The sequence below is a fragment of the Carettochelys insculpta genome, chromosome 1, assembly GCF_033958435.1.
Source record: "Carettochelys insculpta isolate YL-2023 chromosome 1, ASM3395843v1, whole genome shotgun sequence".
Taxonomy (NCBI): Eukaryota; Metazoa; Chordata; order Testudines; family Carettochelyidae; genus Carettochelys; species Carettochelys insculpta.
The window spans coordinates 60,240,917-60,265,719 of NC_134137.1; the positions used below are offsets into that span (position 1 = coordinate 60,240,917).

Consider the following 24,803-nt stretch of genomic DNA (forward strand, 5'->3'; position numbering starts at 1 on the left):
ATGTTGCTTTGAACATTTTGACTTTCCTGTCTTAAAATCAACAAATGTGCTCATTAAGGCCTGCACATTTAAATGTAACAGTGGTATGATTCGGCTTAGCAATACCATGTAATCTAGGGCAGCACCAATCAGAAGGGCACCAGCTGCCATATTGAGACTCTCATGCTTCGGAACTTGAAAAATCACTTTGTCCCCTATTTGGGTAATCTTTCTTGGAACCAGGCAGAACACTGGCTAGTAAAAATATGTCTGTGATCCATGAAGTTACCCAATATTTGTCTTCTCCAGCCCTTGCAACCTTGGCTTGATCTAATCTTGATTTCATAGTACAGCTGAGGCAATTCCAGATTTTTTCATCCAAGGTGAACCCATATATGCCCAGTACACTTTGCAGTATGTCACAATGACATAACCAGATACCACACCTCTTGGAACCACACAAGATATTTAAGACTTTCCAGACTCCCATGCCTGAAGGAGTTTTGCCTTCTCCCTCCTACATGTTTCCCAGGCCTGGCTGGGCTCTTGGCATCTAGACGGAACACCTGCTTTCGTGTAGGCAAGCCGCCGGAGCTGTGTTGTTTTGATTAGGTGTTTTTGAGAGTCCATGTTCAAGGACTGGGAGGATTGATGTGGCTTTTTTAGAGATAGAAGTGCTGAGCCAGTTATTGTAGCTAATTGCAGCTGACTGCTTTTCTCATAATAATGTGCTCTCACTTGGTTATAAAAGCTGTGAGAATAATAAACTCAGGGCCTTCAGACTATAGAACTGTTGGCCCCCTGCTGTCTATGTTCGTCTTTGTCTTTCATCCCTCGCGGTATCGCACCTCTGGGACCTGTCACTAAAAAGAAATACAACATCTGGCGCCCGAACAGGGACTTGAAGGTGAGAAGCGTCCATGCGGCGAGGAAGGTGTATCAATACCGGAGGGACCGAAGAGAATTTCTAGACTGGGTAAGTCAGACCTTCGGGATTCGGGCAGGGTTAAGATGGGGAATTCCCCATCTTCTTACTCCTCTTATATTGAATTGCTTCAGACGTTACTGAAAAGCTCAGGAGTAAAAGTAAAACAAAGTACATTTCAGAAACTATTTGATCTTATTTGTAAGCATTGTTATTGGCTTACCCCAAGTGGGAAAAATGCTCTAGATTTAAAACAGTGGAGATTGATTATGAGAGCCCTGCGTCGAGCGCACCAAAAGGGGGAAATTATCCCACTCCCCGTTTGGTCTCTTTGTAATCTTGTAGCCCGTGCCTTAGAGCCGTTACAGTCTGGCTCTGAAGAGGGTTGCTCCCTCCCCCCGGACTCTTTAGCAGAAAGAGGAGCCAGACGCAGGGTTCCCAAGGGAGATGAGGCCTTATCGGAGGAGTCAGGAGATTCCAGTGAGGAGGGCCAAGAGGGTCAGCCTATTACAGGAGATGAAAAGACAGGGAACTCTGAACAACAGAAAAATTATACTGCCCGTGAAACATCATCGGGCTTTTTCCCTGCTAATGTTTGTGTGGCTCAGCCAGAGCCCGATTTCCCTCCCTCCACGCCTTCCCCGCTCCCACCACCTACTAAGGAGGAAGGCCCCTCTGCACCCCCCTTTTCTTGTTATGGAAAGGATGAGCTTTTTGCAGAACCCCCGCGACAGACCGTTACAGAGCCTGTGACTAATTTGATGAGGACGGTTCTGGCGGTCGGAGCCCATGAAGGCTTTGATTTATCCCCTCTAACCCTTTCGGCTTTTCCAGTTACAATACAACAGGTCCCTCCTAATCAGCAATTCCCCCAGGGAGCAATTAATTATCACCATGAGCCATTAACCTTTAAATTGCTCAAAGATTTAAAACAAGCGTGTGTCCAGTATGGTGTTAACTCTCCCTACACCTTTGGCTTGGTGCAGGGATTAAGCCAGGCCGAGAGATTGATCCCGTGGGATTGGGAAGTACTGGGACGCACCGTGCTGAATGGGGCGGAATTTTTACAATTTAAGACCTGGTGGCATGATGAGGCTGCTCTCACGGCCAGGCGAAATGCTAGTCAGAATCCCCCTGTAGCTATTACTTTGGAACAGCTCACAGGATGGGACCCCCATTCAATTACAGTCCCTCTCACCTCAAATCAGGTTAACCAAAGCTTTGAGAACAATATGCAATGGCAAATTAGCCTATCTAATTATGTGGGAGAAATTGGTAATCATTATCCTCACGCCAAGCTGTTTGCCTTTCTTAAAAGGACCCCGTTTATTTTATCTACCATAGTCAGGCACCAACCCCTTGTTAATGCTGCAACATTTTTTACTGATGCTAGTGGGCCTGGCAAGGCCGGTTATACCGGCCCAATTACCAAGGTGTGGCAGACCCCTTATAATTCCGTACAAAAGGCTGAACTTGCTGCTGTTATGCAGCTGCTTATTGATTATTTACACCCTGTTAATATAGTCACTGATTCCCAATATGTTGAATTTACTGTCCAACAGATAGAAACAGCTACTATTTTTACCTTGTTCTGAATTGCATGAAATGTTTTTGCAATTGCAATCTTTTGTTAGATCTCGTATATACCCTATTTTTATTACACATGTTCGTGCTCATTCTGGCCTACCGGGACCAATAGCTGCAGGAAACCAGAGTATTGATCGGCTGTTGGTAGGCACCACCCAGCAAGCAAAGGATTACCATTCCTTAACTCACATTAACACATCTGGCTTGACTCGCAAGTTTCAAATTACCAAAAGTCAAGCACAGCAAATAGTGGCCCAGTGCCCCACATGTGGGCCCATTACTGCCCCTACCTTTCCCCCGGGAGTAAATCCCCGAGGACTCAATGCAAATGACTTGTGGCAGATGGATGTTACACACATCCCCTCTTTTGGGAAATTAAGCTTTGTACATGCATCCATTGACACGTATTCTGGATTTTTATGGGCCACCCCGCTAACAGGGGAGACCACAAATCATGTAATTCAGCATTTATTAGAGACGTTCAATATTTTGGGCGTCCCCAAACACATTAAAACAGATAATGGACCGGCTTACACCTCACAACGGTTTGCTGCATTTTTAACACAATGGGCCATTCAGCATACCACAGGTATTCCTTATAACCCTCAGGGTCAAGCAATTATTGAAAGGGCCCATAGAACACTTAAAAACATGCTAGAAAAACAAAAAGGGGGAGTATGGACATCACATTTAGGAAAAATAACACCCAGACAGCAATTACATATGGCTCTCTTTACTCTTAATTTCTTAAACAGTTCCACAATAAATGATGTGTCCGCTGCAGAAAAACATTGGTCTATTAGCAAAAGAAGAAACCTGAATCAACCCATATATTGGAAAAATGATGAAGGACAGTGGGTTCCAGGAACGGTTAAGATTTGGGGCAGAGGGTTTGCTTGTATCTTTACAGATCTTGGAGAAACGCGCTGGGTTCCGGCTCGATACATCAAGCCAAGATATGACAACCCCCCGGCGAATGAGGATGGTGCCCCCGGTTGATATCGTCTCCCCCTCACTGTTTTTGGCCGTGCTGGTAGTATTGACCACAACCCTCATACATTTAATAGCTTGGAGCTGACTAATCAAGCACCTCCTGATCTGCCTCCCTGCGTCCAATGGATAACAGCGTATGTATCAGATTGGGTTCATTGGGATCCCTGTCGTGGGAATACAGGCCGAGTTCTAGTTAATACTTCCTATGGAAGAGTCATTGACTGGAGCCCTGTTGGCTCGGCTCGGCGAAAGAACACCGTGGTGGATCTCAAATGGCGTAAAGCAAATAATAGCGTGTATACAAGTGCCCCAGGAAGTATTGTTTGGCATGGAGGTGGTATGTCTCCTCCAGCCCCTCACTTACCTTTTGGCCCCATCCATGACTCATTATGGAAATTAGCCACAGCCCTACAACCTATGCGAGCATGGAGAGGGATGTATACCCAAGGAAAAAACAATACCTTTTCAAACGTCACATTTCATCTCAATTCTACCCATTATATCCAGGCTTGCGTTCGCATGCCATATTTGATAATGATTGGCCCTGCCATATGGAATGAGAGCGATTTTTCTGTTAGTTGTCATAACTGTTCTTTTTATACGTGTATTAACCGTTCTGTTCCCTTTAATCATTTAAAAGATAGGATGTATTTGTTAAAAGCACGGACCGGAATATGGATCCCCGTTCGAATGCCTCGGTCTTGGCAGCGATCTCCTGAGATGTATCTTATCGACCAAGCCCTGAGCAGAATTCTTAAAAGAGCCAAACGATTTGTTGGTCTGCTGATTGCCGTGATTATGGGACTTATTGCCGTCACCGCCACAGCAGCAGTAGCTGGAGCAGCCCTACATCAAACGATTCAAACCACCGAGTTCGTACAAGAATGGCATGCTAATGCAGATAGACTTTGGACTTCTCAACGCCAAGTTGATAGCCAGCTAGCCTCTCAGATGGCTGACCTCCAACAGGCTGTCATAATGCTTGGCGATCAAATAGTTAGCATGCAGAAACAACTAAGAATGCAATGTGATTGGAATGTATCTTCTTATTGTGTTACCCCTTTACCTTATAATGATACCCACTTTCCGTGGGCAAATGTGAAAAAACACCTGTTGGGTCAAGGAAATTTGTCAATTGAAATACAACATCTGCAGAACCTAATCTTTACCACTTTCGATAAAAAATTAGAACTACTCTCTGGATCGAAATTGTTGGATGGCCTAGTGGATGGCCTGAGTTCTCTGAATCCACTCAAATATATTAAGCTGTTAGGGGGCTCAGCGCTAGTATTGTTAGGCCTGATTTTGATTCTTTTGCTCTTGCTTTGTGTTATTTGGAGGAGAAACAGAAACCTATCCTCCAATTGTAGGCAGCAAGCTGCTGTTTTTTCTCTGATGTTGCATAGAGTAGCTAGAAAAACAAAAAGGGGGAGATGAAGGAGTTTTGCCTTCTCCCTCCTACATGTTTCCCAGGCCTGGCTGGGCTCTTGGCATCTAGACGGAACACCTGCTTTCGTGTAGGCAAGCCGCCGGAGCTGTGTTGTTTTGATTAGGTGTTTTTGAGAGTCCATGTTCAAGGACTGGGAGGATTGATGTGGCTTTTTTAGAGATAGAAGTGCTGAGCCAGTTATTGTAGCTAATTGCAGCTGACTGCTTTTCTCATAATAATGTGCTCTCACTTGGTTATAAAAGCTGTGAGAATAATAAACTCAGGGCCTTCAGACTATAGAACTGTTGGCCCCCTGCTGTCTATGTTCGTCTTTGTCTTTCATCCCTCGCGGTATCGCACCTCTGGGACCTGTCACTAAAAAGAAATACAACACATGCCCCTCTTCCTTTACGATATAATCATCCACAATAGGTGCGGTGGGTAACCTGTGACCCATTGGGGTTCTATGTTTGGACCATGTGAGACATTGTGTTTACTGTTGCCCACATGCAGGGTTGCAAGATTCTGCTGGTTTCTGTCTGTATATTTTTTATCTTACCAATATTCATAAAGTGACAGACCCATAAAGCAAGAGCACATGAAGTGAGGGGTGTGCTGGTTGCGTACAGTATTGACTGGAAGAGCTGTGTGCTCCCTCTGCATCCAATCAAAGTGCTACTATGATTCAATCAGCACAGCCTGCAAATTCAAGGCACACAAGCAGTTAGCAAAACAACCTTATCCCTGGTTAAGACAGTCTTGCAGCCCACTGAGATGAATGAGGCCCACTCAGCAGCCTAAATTGCCCATCATTTCCGTATGCCTCACTTAGTCCTGTGGCCACTGATAGTGAGTGAGTACCAATGAGCATCATACTTTCTGCATTCCAATTGCAATGTTTCATCTTCTTTCATGAAAACTCTGGTTGTCACTTGGCAAATGAAGATGTGAACTCACATCTTTCCTTCACTAAGGACAGGTACTACTTGGTCACCTTTCAACTTCCTATCCCCCCATATCTGAAGAGAAGAAGGAACAGACCTGCTTGAGGAAATGGGCTTTAAATTTCTGCAATTGCTAAGAGGCTGACTGGGAGTTTTTTAGGTGCGAATGAATCTGAAATTGTGAGCAAACTTACAGGGAGATGAAATAATTAATTTGATTCTATAAAAATCAGGGGTGGCCCAGACTAAGAAGAAAGACTTCAGACAGCTTTATCTCCACATGAAACAGCCCAAAGGGAACATTAGCATTGCATTAATGGTGGGGTGGCTTAGCTGAACTTTAGGAACATAGTCTCAGAAGGGTATTTGTGTTAATCTGTAGCTTCACAAATAACAAGCAGTCATGTGGCACCTGAGAGACTAACAAATATATTACGTCATGAAACTTCATGAGTAAAACCCACTTCTTCAGATTCAGCTTTAAGCAGCCTTCAACTGGAATGTCTAAAAAACCAGAGGTACCAAAATGTTGTCCATGTCAACTGAAAAGGATGAATCTTGTCACTATTTATATGCTACAGCAAATGCTGGTGTAGGCTTGGATGTTATGATATCCGAGACAAGTCACGCTAATCCCCTCTAGATGGAAAACATTCACACAGCCTTTGAGAGAATTAGACAGTCAGTGGGGTATGTCTGTCACTGTGATAAGTGGTATTTTTTCATAGCTACATAAGCCAATTGCTCCCAGATATTTTGCCATCCTATAAAGAGAGGGAAATTAAATCAGTTTATTCCAAGCTCAATGTATATTGGAACATAGTCTATCTAACACATCCCAAAAAGCCAAAGAATAAATCGACAAGTAGAGAAATCATCTCCTGTCCTGCACCAGCTGCTAAGTCTTCAAGCTCTTTGGAGCACGGAATTTTTTTCTTTTACTCCCTCTTTATTTCATTTCAATGTTTACACGCAACCAAATTGCACTACAGCTGTTCTTGTCTTGCAGTAATCTTTTGCAACAAACAGTGGTGCTATGGTAAGTGTGAAAGAAATAGTATAGCTGGATTGGAAGAAAATTGTTTGAAAGGATCTTGCAAAGCTGATCAGAAAGTAAATTGTAATGGTGTGAGCTTTGTACCCCACAGCTGGGTTGAGCCATGGAACTAATGTGGGAAGATGAATGATGTCAAAGACAGGCTTTTTTTATACATAGACCAACATTTTCAAACTATAGATGGACTAAGGTTAGGTAAGTGGCCTGATTTTCAGTGGTGCTGAGCTTCAGGGACAGCTGCCACCCCTGACGTTGAGGTTCAGGATGCCTAAAGTCTTGATGCTCCAGTCCACATGTAGGTAGTGCAATAAAGTCAGACTGATGGCTGCAAGAGGCCAGTGGAAGGCAGACATGTTAGTCTTAAAATGATAAAGGACCTTCTTTTTTTTTTTTCTACAAGTTAAGAAGGGGTTATCTCCATACTTTATACTAGGGACTTACTTCTGGCTTCTCACTGGTGTTAAATGTTTGGGAATGGTCCACTTCTGATACCCTGAATCAGAACACCCACAAGGGAGGTCAGTTTGGGTCTATCTCTAAATGTCTCCAATATGTACATCATACATAATTGGTCTTATCTTCATTTACATTAAGGCCTCCTTTATGTATGTTAGAGTGTAACCAGTTACCTGGTAAGCCTCATCCTAAATGGATCAGACTTGTTGGTTAAGGTTGATTGGTACAGGTTGGAGCCACCACATGCTCACCACGGACAGGGGGTTGCTTCGACCCCTCAGGGCTGCTGTGGGCAGGGATGCTGTGGCTGGGCCCGAGTGGCCCTGTCCATGGTGGCTCTGGGGGGAAGGGCAGATGGAGAGGCTGCTCCAGCTTGGCTGGGCTGTAATGGACCCACTGCTGTGGAGTGGCACTGTCCAGTACAGCTGGACCACCCCCACTCCACAGTGTGCCCAGGGCTGCTGCAGATGGTGTTGCTCTGGGTGGGCCAGAGCACCCCTGTCCAGCGTGTTTCTCGGCTGGGCCGCTGCAGATGGGTGGGGTGCTCCAGGAGAACCCTCCATTCATGGTAGTACTGTGAGCGGGAGCACTCCATCCCGTCCAGAGCAGCCGCTGTCCCCAGCATGCTGCAAGCGGGGTGCTCCAGCTCAGCCAGAGCAGCCCCTGTCTGCTCCAGCCCAACTGGTTTGGATCAGCCTCCCCACCACTCCCTATTCTCATACCTGCTTAATTGGTGAACTGGTTAAACCTAGCATTTAACCAGTAACTAATTAAACAGGATTTAACATTCCTAGACACTCTATACCATTTTGGCAGCAAAAGGGATTTTAAAGCAGATGGAAATGTAACTTACACACACTTTGAGGCAAAAGTTGTGCAAAACAGTCAGAACGTAAAGGAAAATTCAGGCCAATGTGTGTTTATAGTACACTATGTGCTAATGTTGGCATACATTCCCTAATTCAATATATTGTAGCTGCTTTGCAGCAGCATAACTGAAATGCACAAGAATCCCTAGTATTCAACAGCAGTAAAGAATGCCCAGGAGCAATAATAAACATTGAAAGTAAAATGATGTAATGCAGGAGCTGGGTACTGTACTTCCATATGGGGAAGTTAAGACAGGGAATGGTGAGAAATGATATCAGTGCAGTCACCAGAGTTATATCTACACTGCACTTGTTTGTTAGGTATATGGGTTTTTTTTTCTTGATCAACAAAAGTTTTACTGACAAAAGAAGACAGTGTAGACAGTATTTTGCAGACTAATGAGGATCTGAATATTGGAGAGCATATCTAGTCTTAAAGATCTCTCCTGCTGACAAATATGGCTACATGAAAGATGTTATAGCAGCACAGCTGTCCTTCCATAAGACATGCAGTGTACACACAGCCTTAATGGGCTGGACTTGATGAAGGTTTGGTTCAATTAGAAAGTTGGCAATCGTACTTTGAGGACCTGTGCCACGCTTTCCTATCTGTAAAATGGAGCCAATAACACTTTCTTGTATCAGAATGGCATTGTGAGGATAAATATGCGAAAGTCACATGAGATACATATTATAGTGATTGAAAACCTATACGTAACTAAAACATATTGGCTGGGAAATATGGGGAAATCTGCAGTGGTGCTAGCTCCAAACAGTCATATATTTTTTAAGAAACCCAATAACTTTGAGGCACTTTTTATTTGCCTTCTGATTTCGGAGCCTGGAAGGGAGACTTTCTTCATGTTTTTGATTTTTCACTATAACCATGCAACCGGAAATGTATTTCCCCCACCATGAAAGTTGAGATTCTCATGAAACTAGGTTTACTGACTGGTTCCATTAAGAAAAACACCATGGATCATGAGCTTTGCAGTAAAATCCCAAGTACTGACAATACCATGCTTTAGACCTTGGTACCCCTGTGCTGTAAACAAATTGAAAACATTTGTCACTCAAGTTTTTAGTTTGGCATCCTTTCATAAGCATTCAATTTACTTTAAAAGTTTAATTAAAATCTTTTGACAAGTAATATGGTCCATAAAAATCCTCTGAGAAACCTGTCAAGTATTTAAAGTAGTCCATTACATGTCCAAGGCAGTGGACTGGAAATCAGGAAACCTGGGTTCCACTTCTGGTTTGCCACTACCTTGCTGTGTGACCCTGAGCAAGTCCCTTTGCTTTAAAGCTCAGTTACTTCATGTGAGCATGGGGTAATAGCATTTACTTTCCTTTGCACTTTGAGATCCATGGCTCAAGTGTGCCATATCAAAGTTATGTAACTGTCTAACATCTAGTTAATGTCTCTTCAGTGTCTTTACAACTTACATTATTTCATTATTGTTAGTGCAGGAATCTTCACGTGTGCAGCTCCTGTCACCTTAAACAGCTGTTCTGTGCATCTCTACTTTTTCCAGCTGAAGTCATTTCTGCCCAGTGTTATTTTTTATAAAAACACCCTGCAGTGAAGGCAAGCACTGTGGGGCTCAGAGGGCAGCAGAGTGGAGCTGGCTTGATAAGCAGTTCTGGCTCCAGAGGGATAACTTAGTGTGGTTTGAGCATTGGCCTTTTAAATCCAGTGTTGTGAGTTCAGTCATGGAGGGGGCAGTTTAGGGATCTGGGGCAAATAGACTTTAAAAAAACTGCCAGGGGTGGTTCTTGGGCTGCTGCCAGTGCAGGGAACCGCACTCCCTGATCAGAGAGGTCCCTTCCAGCTCTGTGAGAGATGCATAATCACTACCTGATTGGTTGGGGGGGGGGGGGGGGGCGGCAAACCCTGCTGCTGCTGCCATGCAACAGAGCCTCTGGGTCCCTCCTATCAATAGGATTGTCGGGGCAAGTGGTTTGGGGCCCCCAACAGCACAGGGACTGGGGTGGCTGCCCCAATTCATCCCAAGGATGGACCAGCCCTGAGATCTGGCAGTCTTTAAGGAGCCCCCGGTACAGATACATTACAACGTTGCGCTGTCAGAGAAGCCACTTGAACTGGGAGCAGAGAGGGCGCGTCCTTGGCCCCGCCCGGCTCCGGGGAAAGGGCTCTCACCACTCGCAGCCGTTGGCTTTCAAACTGCCCACGCACGCGGGGTCAGGCCCCGCCGCTCTCCCCATTGGCCAGTTCAAGTCTCGCGGCCGGGCCAATCCGGGAGGCGGTACCGTAACGGGCGGCGCCTAATTCAAACGGCGGAGCGGGTGGTCGCGCCGCTGCTCCTACAGCGGTTCTGCGGCTCCCTCCCCCCTATAAATTGTCGGCGGCCATGAGCTGCCGTCTCGCTCCGCAGCTGCCGGCCACCCGGAGAACCGAGCCGGCCTACCGAGGTAAGGCCCGCACCCCCGGCCGGCCGCGGCTCCTCTTCTGAAATACGGCTGGAAGGTGCCTGGCGGGGCCCGTGCAGCCGGCACTGAGGCGGGCTGGCCCGGCCGTGCTACGGGCCAGATTCCACTGGCGACGGGAGGGAGTCGTGAGCCCCGCCTCGATTAGCTGCGGAGAAGTCGCGGAAACTCCCCCGGGGGCGGAAATCCGCGCCGCGGTCGGGCAGGGCGGGTCAGGTGTGACGCTGGATGAGAACCTCCTGCTCCGTCTGCGCAACCCCTGCAGCTGGGCCGCACCTCGTCCGCGCGCAGGGCCCCGGCACTTGGGGCCCCTTGATGAGCTGCGTCCGCAGTGGGCTCCCCAGTCCTGTGTACCTGAATCCGCATTGAGCCCCACTCCCAGCACCCGGAGCCCTCTGGTATCCGGCCTGCTTAGCCCCAGCCGCCTTCGCCTGGACCGCTTCCCCTCCCCCGAGTCCCATTACTGCCTTGGTCAACCCGTTCCCTTCACACCCGGGTCCCCTACACTAAGCCCCTCCTATGGATCTCACCTTATTGCTTGCTCTCAATTGATGCACCCGGCAAAGAGGGGCAGGGCCCGAGAGCGTCTTTGGGTGCAAGTTGTGACCAGCCTCACTGCTGAATCTTTCTTGTGGGGGACCTGCACAGCGATTCCCTGCTTTGTGCAGACAGTGGCCTGTGCTCCCCCCATGCTATGCTGTAGCCTCCACATTTATTCGACAAAGCTTTTAAAATTTTGTGACATTCTAGAGTGCTGATTTTAGGAGGTGCATCCTGTAGAAAGATCATCCCCAATAGGTGTTTGTCTAACCTGCTCTAAAAATCTTCAGTGGTGGTGATTCCACAACCTCCTTAGGTAATCTTTTGCCAGTGCTTAAGCACCCTGAGGTGAAATTTTCCTAATGTCCAACCTTAAACCTCCCATGCTACAATTTAAGAGTGCTGCTGCTTGTCCTATTGTCAGAGGTTAAGGAGATTTTTTTTTTCCTTCCTCCTTGTTGCATTCTTTAGGTCAGCAGTGTCCGACAGGGATTCAAAGCTCACCCTGCTTGTAGTTGTCTTTCTATATTTGTCACCTTTTATATTATACAAAACTATTTAAAAAAAAAAACAAAAAACAAACAAAAAAAAAACAAACCAAAAACTTCTGGGCTTTGAATTTGCACAAAACTCTGAGATGACATAATCACAGAGAGGGGTACAGTAATATGACTTGTAGCAAAGAAGGGCTGACTACAGAAAGGCTTTGAAACCCACATAGCCTCTAACAGCCTTTCCGTGGCACAGCTGTGAGTGGCATGCAGGCAGCGGTGCTTCCCCAATGTGTTAGAGGGCATGATACCAAACCCCCTTCCTTGCTATGCCCTGCATTGCTCCCTTTCAGTGTGGACAGTGTCAGCAGGGGTTCTCTGCTGGCTGATAGTCTCCCTTGCCTGAGCTAATCACCTGTGCTAATCGCCTCGAAGCACATGTGATGAAGTCAACGAATTATTATTTGAGTTTGGCATGCACGCATTCACCACAACATAGTGTCCTATTCACCATGTGTGGTAACTAATAAATGTATTAGAAACCATGGCGTTAGGTACTTGAAAGTTATTTACTCCCTGTCTTCTTTTCCAAACTAAATATTCTCACAAGCAAACTAAAGCTTAAAAAAAAAAAAAGACGCTATTATACTAGTATAAAAATGGCTATGTCAGTGTAGAGTGTTTCTGGTTTGGGAAGCAAAATTCTTCTTCGGTGGTCACTCGATAACAAGTAGGACGTCTTCATGTCACCCTCCTATGAGTGAGTCCGTTGATGGCTGATCAGCCCAATTCTAGAGCTGCAGGTCTTGTCACAGATGGGTCAGGGGTTGTTGGAGGCGGGTGGGGTGGTTTTTGATGCTCTTTGGAAAGCAAAATAAGCTATACAATTCAGACTAAAGGGCAGGGGTGATACAGCAACTCAGCCTGAGCTGCCCTTCACAATGCCTTGCTACTGTATCCTTTGGCCTGGACTGTTCACAAACAGCCACCAGTATGTTAATCATTTCCCACCATGTCCCTGTGTACTTCAGCCAGCCACACCTTGGTTCTTACCAGCCTTCGTTATGCTGCAGAGTGACCTGAACATACCCTCAGTCACAGATATTCTTTCCTCACCTCGGTCCCAGAGTTGGTCCTGAACTGCCCATCCTTTTACTGAGCCCTTTATTCCTCTAAGGCCTTGTCTACACTAGCCAAAAACTTCGAAATGGCCATGCAAAGCCATGGTTTCTAATACATTTATTAGTCACCGCACATGGTGAACAGGACACTTGTGGTGAATGCATGCATGCCTTAACATGCAAATGGCCATTTTGAAGTTTACTAATGAAGCGCTGAAATACATATTCAGCACCTCATTAGCATGCGGGTGGCCGTGGCACTTCAAAATTGGCATGGCTCGTCCAGACAGGGCTCCTTTTCGAAAGGACTCCGGCTACTTCCAAGTTCCCTTATTCCTGAGTCCTTTCGAAAAGGAGCCCCATCTGGACGAGCCACACAGCGATGAGCCGCATCAATTTCGAAGTGCCGTGGCCGCCCACATGTAATGAGGTGCTGAATATGTATTTCAGCGCTTCATTAGTAAACTTTGAAATGGCCATTTGCATGGCCATTTCGAAGTTTTTGGCTAGTGTTGACGCAGCCTAAGGGAATAATGTGCCACACAGTTGGTTACCCCCAAATTGCGTTATCCAGACACTTCAGCTTGAACCCACTGAATTAGATAAATCAATAAAACAAGTTTTTCCTCGCTAAAAATCTTGTAATTAATGCAGTATAAAAGTCAGCAATGGTTACATGAGAAATAAACAATTTTCCCAAAACAAAACACCAAAAAGTGATGTATTAACAATGTTAGAGTCTTAAAATTGGTTAAAGCTTTGACACATCATGCTATTATAGAATTACAATTTAAAATCTGGATGCAGGGGCTAGGGAGCTAGGTTTGTTTTTCCTCTTTCTTCACAGTAATTTTTAAAGGGTTTTAGCAAAAAACAAAAAACCCTGGTTTTATTTGTTCACCTTTTTCTTACTAAATGACTTTGTCAATAACTAGTCTTGTGACACTGGGAAAACTCAGGGTGAAAGCTGATCAGGATAGGAAGTGGTTTCTGTTGGGACACTTAATACTGAAGTGTATATGGAGGGAAGAAGATTGGTTGAAGATTCTGCACCCTAACCCTTGAATTAAGGGCTGAAAGAATTTTCTTTCTACATCAGTAAAGAGAGGGGTATTAAGACTTTGCATTCCTGAGAATCTAGTTTGTGTGTGTTTTTTTTTTTTTTGTTTTTTTTTTAAAAACAAACAAACTTTTAAGAGCCAATTCTTTCAGGTCTTTCCACCGTGGTAAGATTATATCTAAATAGTTACTCCATGCTTGTTCAGCGGCTGGTTCTGCAACTGGGTTGTGGCTAAAAAGCACAAATATAAAATGAAGATCAAGTTTGGATGGCTTGTACCAATGTTGTCTAACTGTAGACTCGATCTGACATAAATTCCTCTGCTCCCTTTATGAAAGCTCTTCATTGTTGCTACTGCAAGTGGAACTACACCAATGCTGGAGCAATACAGTACTAGCTGTGAAAAGTCCCTGTGGAGTCAGCCACAGAGAATAAAAGAAAACTACCATGTGTAGGAGATTCTTCTTGCTTAATTATTTAGCAAAATACAAAGTGAAATTTTTTAAATAAGCTACACTTAAACAGATACAAAAATTAAATGAAAAACAAGTTAGAATTACTCAGTGTGCAGGTATTACGATTTTTTTTTAAGATGATCAGAATTTTTTCATCAGGTCTTTGTCTTGTAGCTTTATTAATTTGTCTTTTGGATCTTTGTAAAAGTGACTTAAACATACTTCATTTCATTCTTATGAATTTGTTAGAAATGGGTTGAGCTGTGACTTACTAGTTTGTGTAACACTAAACAATGTTCATCTTTTAATACGTTAGAGCAAAGAAGACAAAAAGTTGAAGAATACTTATTGAGAAAAAAGAACATTTCTGGGTTGCTCATACAGAAGAAGCAAACAGATATCAGGTGGGGTTATACTTTTGTTTAAATTGCATGAAAGGAACCAGTTTACACCTTCATACTGTTGCTGTGGGAAGCTGAATTACCAATCAACAGTGCTTAAACAAATTTTAAAGTTACATTTTTTTTTTTTTAAATCTCTCTAGTGCTATATCTTGATCCTAAAAGTGTCTGAGTAACAAATACTCCTTAACATATTTGCTAAAGCTACAAATGGAATAGTAAACCTCTGTAGACAGGAGATTAGTGTGGAAGAAGGACTGAGTAAGAGAAATGTTAGTTCTAATTCTGGCTCTGATTCACTGCGTGACCTTTGCCAAGTCACTTCATCTCTGTGCCTCATATTTCCCATCTGTAAAGTATAGAAATAAGACTTACTTCCCTCCTTAAGGCTGTTGTGAGCATTAGCATTTGTGCTGCATTTTGAATATATAACACGAGATGTCAAATATTTGCTATGTTCATACAGCGGATTTGTAGCAGGATATCTATTGGAAGTATTGTGCTCTCAGCACAATGATCTTTAACCTTAATTATCAATTAAAGAGCAAGATAGCTCATACTAATTGGGTCCTTCAATCTGTCCTCTCACTTTTTCATTTTCAGGGCTTTGTTCATTACCACTATTCTTCAGTTGATTCGTGCCATCGCTCCTGTAGTTTTCATTTAAGGCAACATAGATAAAATTCAGACTTCTAAATATACAGAATGCAAGAGTCTCTAGGAAAAGCATTGTGGTAAAGGCTGCTTTTCTATATATAGAGAGAGATGGGTTTTTGGCAGAATAGGTCATCCCAAGTAACTTGCACTGTTTCATTTCAGGAGACTCTGGCAAGCATAAACTTAAGGTCCAGTCATTTTCACTTAGACAAATTTGAAAAATTTTCCCAGGTTGACCTGAAACAATTAGTTTAATTCACAGACTATACTTAATGTCTGATTAATCAATCATCTAGCTGTAAAAATGTGAAACATGTTTTGTTAAGAGAAGTTTATCTATTCAGAACATTTAAGGTTGTTTTGCTTAGCAAAAAAGCTTTACTTGCTGTTTTATGGATTTGATTAAATTCCAGTTACCACTCTGCACCTTGGCACAAGTCACAAGCAAAAAGTGAATTGTCTGGTAAATAAGTAATAAATCATTAAATATTCTAACATAAAAAATGTACATTTAATAAGAATCTGAAAAGAGTAAGCCATAACAGTACTTAAATAAATGTGTATAGTTTAATGTTCCTTTAAAGATAACAAAGTGAACCAAATCTGATTAAAAGGATATGTGTAAGGGTAGATCAACATGTTCTAGTGATTATATTGGAGAATTAAAATGTACCTTTTCTTGGTACACAACCCAAGTGCAAATGGAAAAGTAGACTAAAATCCATTATTTAAATCAGTGCTTTCCACTTCATGCTTTAAATTGCTGATTGAAATTGTTTTGATTTAAATAAATCCATGCTGGACGAAAGATTTTTATTTTTGCTTTGAGGTTTTGCCACCTTGTTTTTCATTGTTATTGCTGTCTTTTGCTCTCTCTCAAGACTTGAATTCCAGATTTGTGTCATTGTCCCAGGTCTATCACAATTGGGTGGCTTTGGCAAAATTCCTTAACCTGCTTTCACTTTAATTGGTGAAAATACAGACAGTATTACTGAACAGTTGGTAACAAAATTGCTACATAAAAGGCTATTGGCTGGATCAGACCAGCAGCAGCTATTTGAGGAAGAAAACAGGCCTTATGGAACAGTCAGATAACTATTGTAAAGCAAAAATAATAGCTACTAACTATGGTATACTGGTCTTTTGCTTGTGGCATAAAATATTCTTATGTAGTAGTTTTGATTTGTAATTTAAACAAATTTCCTTTTCAGGCAAAGTTGCTAACATGCTATCTTATAGAAGTCATGAGTGCTAGATCCTCGTGGTTTCCCTGCTTAACTCAAAGAATTTTTAGCATGGTATATGTTTATACAAAATACATTTGTAGCTATTCTTAACTCTTTGCTTTTGATATTTTTAAAAAGCATTAACAGAAGTGGGAAAGTAGCTAGTGACAAACCACGAGACAAAATAAAGATTTTAAAATCTGCAAAGCAGAAAATGGTAAGTTTGTTGGTTTCTTTTTCCCTTAACTAACAAATACGGGTACAATTTTTTGTTTAGCATTAACACAAGTGAACTTTACAACATGAAAAACTTGTACATGTGTAGCAGTCAATGATTAACTGATTAGTATGAATGAAATTTTCGCTTCTTCAGAGCCATACAGAATGCTATGTTATGTATATATGGCATCCCCAGGTTTTATCTCCAGTACAGTATAAACCTGAACTGACTACTAGGGGACTGAAGGGACTGATTAATGAACTTATTTTACTGTGGCATCCATAATTCAAATAAATTCCATTATATAGTATAAGCTATCTTTTCTGGCATGCTGGCGAATAGCATGTGCCAGGAAGTGAAATTCTGGTTAATTAAGGTGGGAGTGTTCACAGACTCTGGAGAGAATTTTTTGATGCTGCAGGAGGCAGGGGTTGGGAGTGCTGGATTTGGTTTGGATTTACAGGAGGGGGCTTGGAGCACCTGTCCTGGCTGCTTCTTGGCAGAGGTGTGACAGGCAGCTCTGCATACTGCTCCTGTCCCGTCTAGAGTGCTGTCTCTGCAACTCCCATTGACCAGGCGTTACTGAGGCAGTATTTATGGGCAGAGGTGACTGGACCCATGCCAACTAGACTATAAACTGGACTTTCAGTAAAGATCAGAAATGCCTGTTTGTAGAGTGTTTCTGGTTGATGAAGTTCCAGATAAAACCACTTTTACTGTGATGTCTTGTCCTCATATACTTAAAACTTTTTTGGATGAAATTTTCCATGCTTGGTCTTCCTAGTCTCAGCAAAATCTCTTCAGCTATTAAGGGAATGCAAAGTTTTACGAATATCTCTTCAACAGCACCACATTAAAAGCCATTGATCACAATTGGTATGGGTATAATTGTCAAGTGTGTGCTTTTCAAATTTATAAGGCACAGATAAATCTACTGAGTATGTTTGAAGTAAACTGCTAAAACCCTTAGTAGAGTTTAAAGGTGCTCTTTCCCCATTTGCTACCAACAGCTAGAGTCCTAACAAATTTGTGGTCCCTTCTGGTCAATTTCATAGCCAGAGGGTTTTAAAATGGGTCAGTTTCATGGGTTTCAGATGGGGGCTGGGGGGCTTGCAGAGTTGTTGGTGGGGAGGAGGATCCTCTCCAATTGCCACCCTTTCTTCTGTGCTACCTTCAGAGCCCAGCAGCTATCAAATCTGCTAGAGGAGGTTTGTAGGCTCTTCCCCGAGGTACTGGGAAATCCTAGCTGCTAGTCCAGGCCACTGCCAGATTGAGGCAAGGCCCCTAGGCAATTTGAAGTTCCCTGAAAAAATGATGCCCCAGCACTGGAAAAAGCACCTGCGCCTAAGTGCTGAGTGGGTTGCCTGAGCACGGGCAAGAGCCATGGAGGAAGAAGCCCTGAGCCTGGGTACCCCAGCTACCACTGCTGAAGAGCTGAAGCCTTGAGGTTGCTTGGACTGCTTCAAGTCCCAGCTGGAGTGGCAGGGGTCTGAAGCCTTGAGTGTGAGCTGCCTCAGTTGGAGTGGAGGGATGGGGAGGAAGTCCCCAGCCTGGGCTGGCCTGAGCTGCAGTGATAGTGGCAAGGGACAGAAGCCCCGAGTACAAGCTGCCTCGGCTGCAGCTGGTGGGAGTCGAAGCTCCCAGCTTCGTGCTTGGAATCAAGCCAAAGGCACCCAGAGGAAAGGGGCAGAAGACCCAGAACCAAGTGTCCCACTGCTCTTGCCACCAGGAGAGGAAGCCTGGAGCCCTGCTCCCAGGATGCTGTGGTGCAGAAGTTGTGGTGTACCTCTTTGATTTCTGTGCTGCCTCTGGAGATGGGTTTGATCTCTCCATGAAGAGCTGCCATGTAGAGGAAGGACAATTTCTGTCTCTTCCCAATGTGGGCAGACTAGAAACTTGAAGGCCTGGGCTGTCAGCAGCAGGGGAGATTAGATTTCATAGGGAAGGGCTGATTTCTAGTCCATCTGACTGCACAAATTGGCTCATACTCAGTTCACGACTGCAAGGCACTGTTATGTCCTTTCCCTGTGGCAGCATATAGCATAAAATGAAGGCTCGGGTGAGAACGCCCCATCCCATGGTAATCTTCCTGGAGAATCAAATACAAAACCCCAGTTACAATTCTTAAAAGTCAACATTATTTCATTGCTGACTATTTAAGCAGGTAGAATGGAAAAGGTACCTGGAGTGAAGGCCTCCAAAAGTCAGTGCTGGAAGCTGCTGCAAAGAAAGAGGTACTGGAAGAGAGAAAAAGAGTAAATAGCTGTGGTCTAAAGCAGAGTACATTTTTCCTACTGAACATGATAATAAGATACTAAATAAATAAAAAGTTTAGTTACGTCATCCTACGTTCTTCCCTTGATCTTTGTGTAAGTCTCCTCCTGACATTAATAGATTCCTTGTAGGTGGAGTGGAATATGAAGTTCTGAATGTATGTCATACCCCAAAGACCATTAAACATGAAATCGAACCCTTCCCTCCAAATGAGTTTGATAGCAAATGATTTGGTGCCACAAGCATGTTTATAGACAAAGACAAAAGACCAGTCAGTTTGATAGTAAAAATGATCTCACTAAGATATAAGCCAGAGATGGGGACCCTGCACCCCACAGGCCCTGCCAGGCAAGGGGAAGAAGCAGCCCTGTACATTGCTGTTCCCTCATCTCTCACTCTGGCTGGGGAAATGGTATCAAAGAAAATCTCCATTCCAGCATTCACTTGCAGGATCCAACCCCATCACCCTGGGAATAGAGGCCAGTGGGAGCAACAGGAGGCAGGACAGTGCAGAGCCACCTGTGCCAGGCAGGCACTTTAATCCACTGCCTTCTCCTTCCCATCCAGACTCCATAGCATGAGCCACCTTACCCCCTGCCTAAATGCTGCACCTCCACTCCCAGCCTGCTCCGATAGCCCCCTCCTGCACACTGAACCCTTCATTTTTGGCCCTACCTAAGCCTTGGGAGCTCCCCAAAATCCACTATCCCCAGGCTCCCAAAAAAGTTAATCTGGCCCTGTGGAGAAGCTCTGAGCCTCTGCCCTCCTCTCTTCTTCCCTTCCCCCTCGCACCTACCCAATTCCCAAATGGGGCATGAGGGAAAATGACAAGTGTTTTTCTTGCATATCAGCAGCACAGCTGTTTTGTTTTCTTCTCACTTGAACCCCACGGACTTTTTCTGAAAAAACAGAAGTGCCACTGAGTTCAAGGGGATTTAATTCAAAATTAAGTGTGCTATAAGCACAGTCTTAGACTTTTTTTTTTTTTATTGGTACCTTAATTTAAATCAATGATTTTTTTTTTTTTTTTTGTGATTTTAAAATTGCCTTGATTTAAAATCAATCCACCCTGCTATTACATATAGAAGACATGCTGAATGCTTATCAGTGGGACAGAGTCAAATGCCAAGACAAATGTAAAAGAATGTTGGAAGAAATTTAACAACAAGATGGCTATAGATAACATCAGTCCAGGCTTCTCAGATGATATGCAGAAGTGCCTTAATGGAGTCTTGGAAAAATATCTGGCGTGTAGTTGTGAATGATTTATAGGGCTTTGTTGCTGATGAATTTCAGTGATGCAAGGTACAAGGTTGAAGAGCTGGCTAAAAATATTGGTTTTGAGCTGGTTGTTGAGGGAGATGTGGCTGAGCTGCTAGATTACCGTATGGAGGAACGCTCTTATGAGAATCTTCTGAAGTGAATAAGGAGTGCCATGAAGAGGAAGAGCCCATGGAAGAAAACGAAGAGCCCTGCCCCTGCATTCTCATGAAAGGCATGGCTGGTGTGTTGAAACTGTTAAATGGTTATCAATCAACTGAGCTTCCGCTCTCCACTTGAAGGGGAGAGTCTGCTTACCCAGAGCACAGAATGGATTGAAGATTTTTCTATACAGTATGTTCATTTTGTATGTTTCATATGCGTTTCTTATAATGAAACTGAATAAATGTTACAATGTTTTTGTAATGTAATATAAAATGTTTTTTGAAGTTATATTTCAGCACATTTGGTTTCATAAATATTAGGTCTAAAGAAAGCAAGCCCCACCTTTCTGTTACATCAAGTTATGCGAAATTCAACTTACGTGAGTCTTCCTAGGAGTGCCTGTACATGAAAGTTGGGTCTCTTATATAGAAGAGTATAAACAAATAATTGTATGAAATTTCAGTTTGCACTTATTTTGCTAATACTTTTTGTGAAGCCCATTGTAAAACGAGGCAAGTATCTAGATGTGTTGATGTACTGTCTGGAGATCTTTGTATGCCCATGGGCACTCTTGAGAACACTTTTTTTAATATCCTAGAGAATGCCGCCTCTTATCCTTATTCACAAATTGGGTGAGGAGTTTGCCATGACAAGTTGAAATAACACTTCATATTCCCCTTGTTTGACTCTAGTAGGATGTGTTGTGTCCCCAATTTCTTCAAAGCCAACGTAGAGTATTCATTTTCCCAAAAGTCTTGTAAGCCTACCACTGATAAGAGGCCTTTCATTTCAGCAATTTGCCAGATGTTATGTATTCTTTAACATTTTTAACATCTTCATGTTGTTTCTGATTTCAGGAAGATAAAGAAAATGCTAATAGACCTCCATGGAATCAACCAAGCAAGACTCTGGAAAAAAGCACTGATTCTTCAAAGAGTGAAACCTTGAAAACTACTGCCATATTGACAAACTCAAATGTAGGAACAAATTGCAATCCTGAAGATTTTGGTTCAACTATTAATGCTTCCCAAGATGAAGTAGTTGGAATAAAAACTTACCGTGTGTCATTTAGCCAGTCCTTCCTGCACAAAAGAAACATCAAAGAGAAGCAGCTGATTGCAGATAAACAAAACTCTAATGCTAGCCTGCCAAAGAAACATGTGCCTGGTTCATACTGTGGCAAGGTTATCCCATCAAAGATAAATTCCTTCAGAAAAACACTAGAAAATGAGGATGCAAAGAGTTCTTTGGCAAACAAAAAACCTATCACCCCTGCCACCAAACCATCAGTGAGGTTATCATCCACTAGTGGCAACAATGCAGTCATAAATAATAATAGTGTCTCAAATTTAGCGAGTGCTGCTAAACCTGTGCATGCAACTTCTCTCCAGAAGAGATCACTTACAGGGGCTTCTCATAGCACCAATTCTAAGGCCATACAGAACAAAGAGAAACAAATAGTCAGAAATGTGTCTGTGCAAAGAAAACCTGATACAAGTGGGCCAACACAATCATTAAAGACAGCACCTCATAAAGCTAATGCCACTTCTGTTGCTGAGGCAAAGAGAACTGAGGTTCCATTCAGAGACGTCAGATCAGGAACTTCAGTCAAGTCTGTTTTAGTAACCTCTGGTACTAAGGCCACCCAGGATTCAAAAGCTGGCAACAGAAAATATGTTCCACCAAAAGAGACAGCAGATGAGAGAAGGTAACTAGATTAATCATATTCAGGGGGTTTTTAAGGGGACTTTTTCCCTTCATTAAGCAGATCTTAATAGACTTTTAGCCATTGGTTTATTGCTTTTGTGTCCACTTTTCTGTATATAAACTTTTGTCGTCTGGCCTGTGAGCTAGCTTTCCTGATTGAAAGCCATCAGACTCTAAAAGGGGGTGGGTAACCTTTTTTGGTTCACGGGCCACTGACCCACAGAAAAGTCAGTCAGTGGCCAATGGGAATTATGAGTGGAGCTTGCATGCCAGTGCAGGGAACGGCGCAGAGCCCATAAGCCAAATGCAGCCCACACACAGCCTGCAATCCCTGGTGGCTAGACTATCTGCTTGCTGTACTGTGGGAAAGGTGCAGAGGGGGCGAGACTTACTGGCCACAAGTTCCCCATCCCTGCTCTAAAGAAACCAAGATTTAAAATGGGTCAGCAACCTTTCTGATGTAGAGTACCAAAATAGGACCTTTTAACTTCTGTGTACAGTCTGAGTACTAGTGATACTCTTAAAAAGTCACTAATAGTCATACTTACAACATCTTCGTTAATTAATAAAGGTTCAGAACTTTACTGTTTAGGTGATGGTTGGTAGCATATATTCATCTTTTGTTAATCCAGAGGCAGCATGAGTTTGAACAAGCTCCAGGCTGCTTGGGGGAAGAGGGGCAGGGCTGAACTCCTGCCTCATGTGCCAATGAAAACTGGCTCACATGCCACTCTTGGCACCCAGGGTTGGGGGGGAGGTTGCTGACCCCTGATTCAAAACCAAGTACTACAATTCAAATATTCCTTGTAGAAGCATTTTAGGCTCTCAACTTGTCCTGCTTTCTTGCATTTTCTGCAGCATCTGAGGAATACGTATCAAGTGTCTCAGGTTGTCTTGTGTTGGGCGTGACAAACCTGATGCTGGTGTACTTGTACTCAAGCCACAAATATATAGCAACTTACAAAAATTAGTTTAGTACATGATGTATGTAGAAGTGAGTGTAGCATTTATTAAAACCTGTGTATAATAGAGGAGAACTAGATTGATTGAATCACTAATAGAATAGTGTTTCCCTCTTCTAGATCAGTGACCTGAATTCAGCCTAGGTAATTAGTGATATTTGTTACCAGCTAATGGCTGTCTGTCTGGTCAACATGAAAAGAACTGGTATTCTTGGTGCACTTATCTCCACAGATATCCTTAATTAGCAATAACTGGCAATTTCAGCTTAAAGCTAAAGTATTCAAATGGGGATAGAATCTGATCTCTACTCCTAAACTTAGGAAATGGCCCTTCTGGAATAACACCTCGGTCTGATGTGGTAGGAAGCGTGCATTGCCACTCCCCGTATTCTGTCTGTTCTGGAGATAGAGCAGTTTTGTCTTTAGGACTTAGTCTAGTACTCATAAGTATAAGCTTATCAGAAGTTCAGATGTTTGCTCTCAGCTTAAGAAGTCTTGTCATTAGATTAGTTCAGAGAGCTGCTTCCATGTGGGAAAAGCAGGCTTGGTGGTGGGTTTTTGGGTTTGTACCCTTAATGTTTTGCTGCTGTTGGATAAGGGAAGATAGAAGTGTCTCAACTTGCTGATCATAAACGTTTATAGCAGATGGAAGTTGTGGCATCAAGGGTTTCGAAGGTGCACATCCAGGCATAGGTGATAGATCAGGGTGGGCAATAATTTCTGATAGGGAGGCTGTTACAAGAATTTGTCAAGTAGTCAAGAGGCATGCTCTTCTTTCGTTAATAGAGGAGTGGAGTCTGGGATGGAGATTAGGTGGAGAAGGAAGCTGAGGGTAGGGGGTTGGAGTATAGGAGAAGGTGTGGGAGGTAGACGGAAGTTTGGGTGAAGGAATGGATTTGGGCCTGGATCAGGGGAGTGGGATGCAGGAGAGGGTGCAGAGTCTGGGAGGGGACATGGGGGATACGGCTTTAGGAAAGGATTCTGACCTAGAGGAGGGGGTTGTGATCCAGAACCAGTACAGGTTGGGTGGGAAAAGAATGTGTGCCAGGTGCAGGCTCTGGCTGGGAGGCACTTACCTTTTAGGCACCTCTCTGCCTGCTGCACTCCAGCGCAGCACTCAACTGGCCAGCTGCAGGGGCCATATGCTTCTCTCCGTGTCACTCTCTCACTTTTGGGGGGGGGCCTCTGTGCACTGCAAGATTGTGTGGGAGCGGGGTCATATCTTAACTTTTGTATATGTGGTCAAGAATAAGCTATTCTACAACAGTTGCGAATATACTGATTTATTTAAATACAGAATTCGTCTGGCTGAATGGAAGGCAGCCAAAGGAAAAGTGACTAAGAGGCCTCCAACTACTGTGCTACAAGTAGTCCAGTCTGAGTCTCGGATATCACATACTCCAAAAGAACCAGCTGAGTCTTTCTGGGCTACCATAGCAGAAGAGGATGAGCAAGGATTATTCAGTGAAAATGTCAACAAAACTCTTGCAGAATGTCTACATTTAACAGAACAGGTATTAATTTAGTTGTATACTAATATCGTGATCCCGTGTGGCCTTAGTGCACGGAATGCCCCT

The 24,803-nt window shown here is 43.5% G+C and overlaps 2 protein-coding genes across 7 annotated transcripts in view; both read left to right on the forward strand.

The window, feature by feature from the left end:
• The window catches only part of CKAP2 (cytoskeleton associated protein 2), a 35,368-nt gene that overhangs the window by 1,513 nt on the left and 9,052 nt on the right, over window positions 1-24,803 (forward strand). Inside the window, exons 2-5 of one of the 5 annotated variants that reach the window (XM_074987235.1) lie at window positions 14,671-14,758; window positions 16,777-16,855; window positions 21,415-22,265; window positions 24,524-24,740. In XM_074987235.1, the coding sequence (XP_074843336.1) occupies window positions 14,671-14,758; window positions 16,777-16,855; window positions 21,415-22,265; window positions 24,524-24,740 (1,235 nt within the window). Of the gene's footprint in view, window positions 1-850; window positions 956-3,246; window positions 5,237-14,670; window positions 14,759-16,776; window positions 16,856-21,414; window positions 22,266-24,523; window positions 24,741-24,803 lie in introns of those variants that run through there. The other 4 variants (XR_012644436.1, XR_012644437.1, XR_012644435.1 and 1 more) reach the window with 4 other exon arrangements.
• LOC142009355 (endogenous retrovirus group K member 10 Gag polyprotein-like) lies at window positions 966-5,236 on the forward strand. Of its 2 annotated transcripts, none has more exons than XM_074987263.1 (2): window positions 966-3,618; window positions 4,125-5,236. In XM_074987263.1, the coding sequence occupies exon 1, from the start codon at window positions 991-993 to the stop codon at window positions 2,497-2,499; it is 1,509 nt and encodes a 502-aa protein (XP_074843364.1). In that variant the 5' UTR covers window positions 966-990; the 3' UTR covers window positions 2,500-3,618; window positions 4,125-5,236. The 2 variants fall into 2 exon arrangements, with proteins under 2 accessions (XP_074843364.1, XP_074843374.1); XM_074987273.1 differs by having other exon boundaries at window positions 4,129-5,236.

Excerpts from the sequence above, each read along its gene's own strand:
- LOC142009355 (XM_074987263.1), top strand. The coding sequence starts at position 991 with ATGGGGAATTCCCCATCTTCTTACTCCTCTTATATTGAATTGCTTCAG.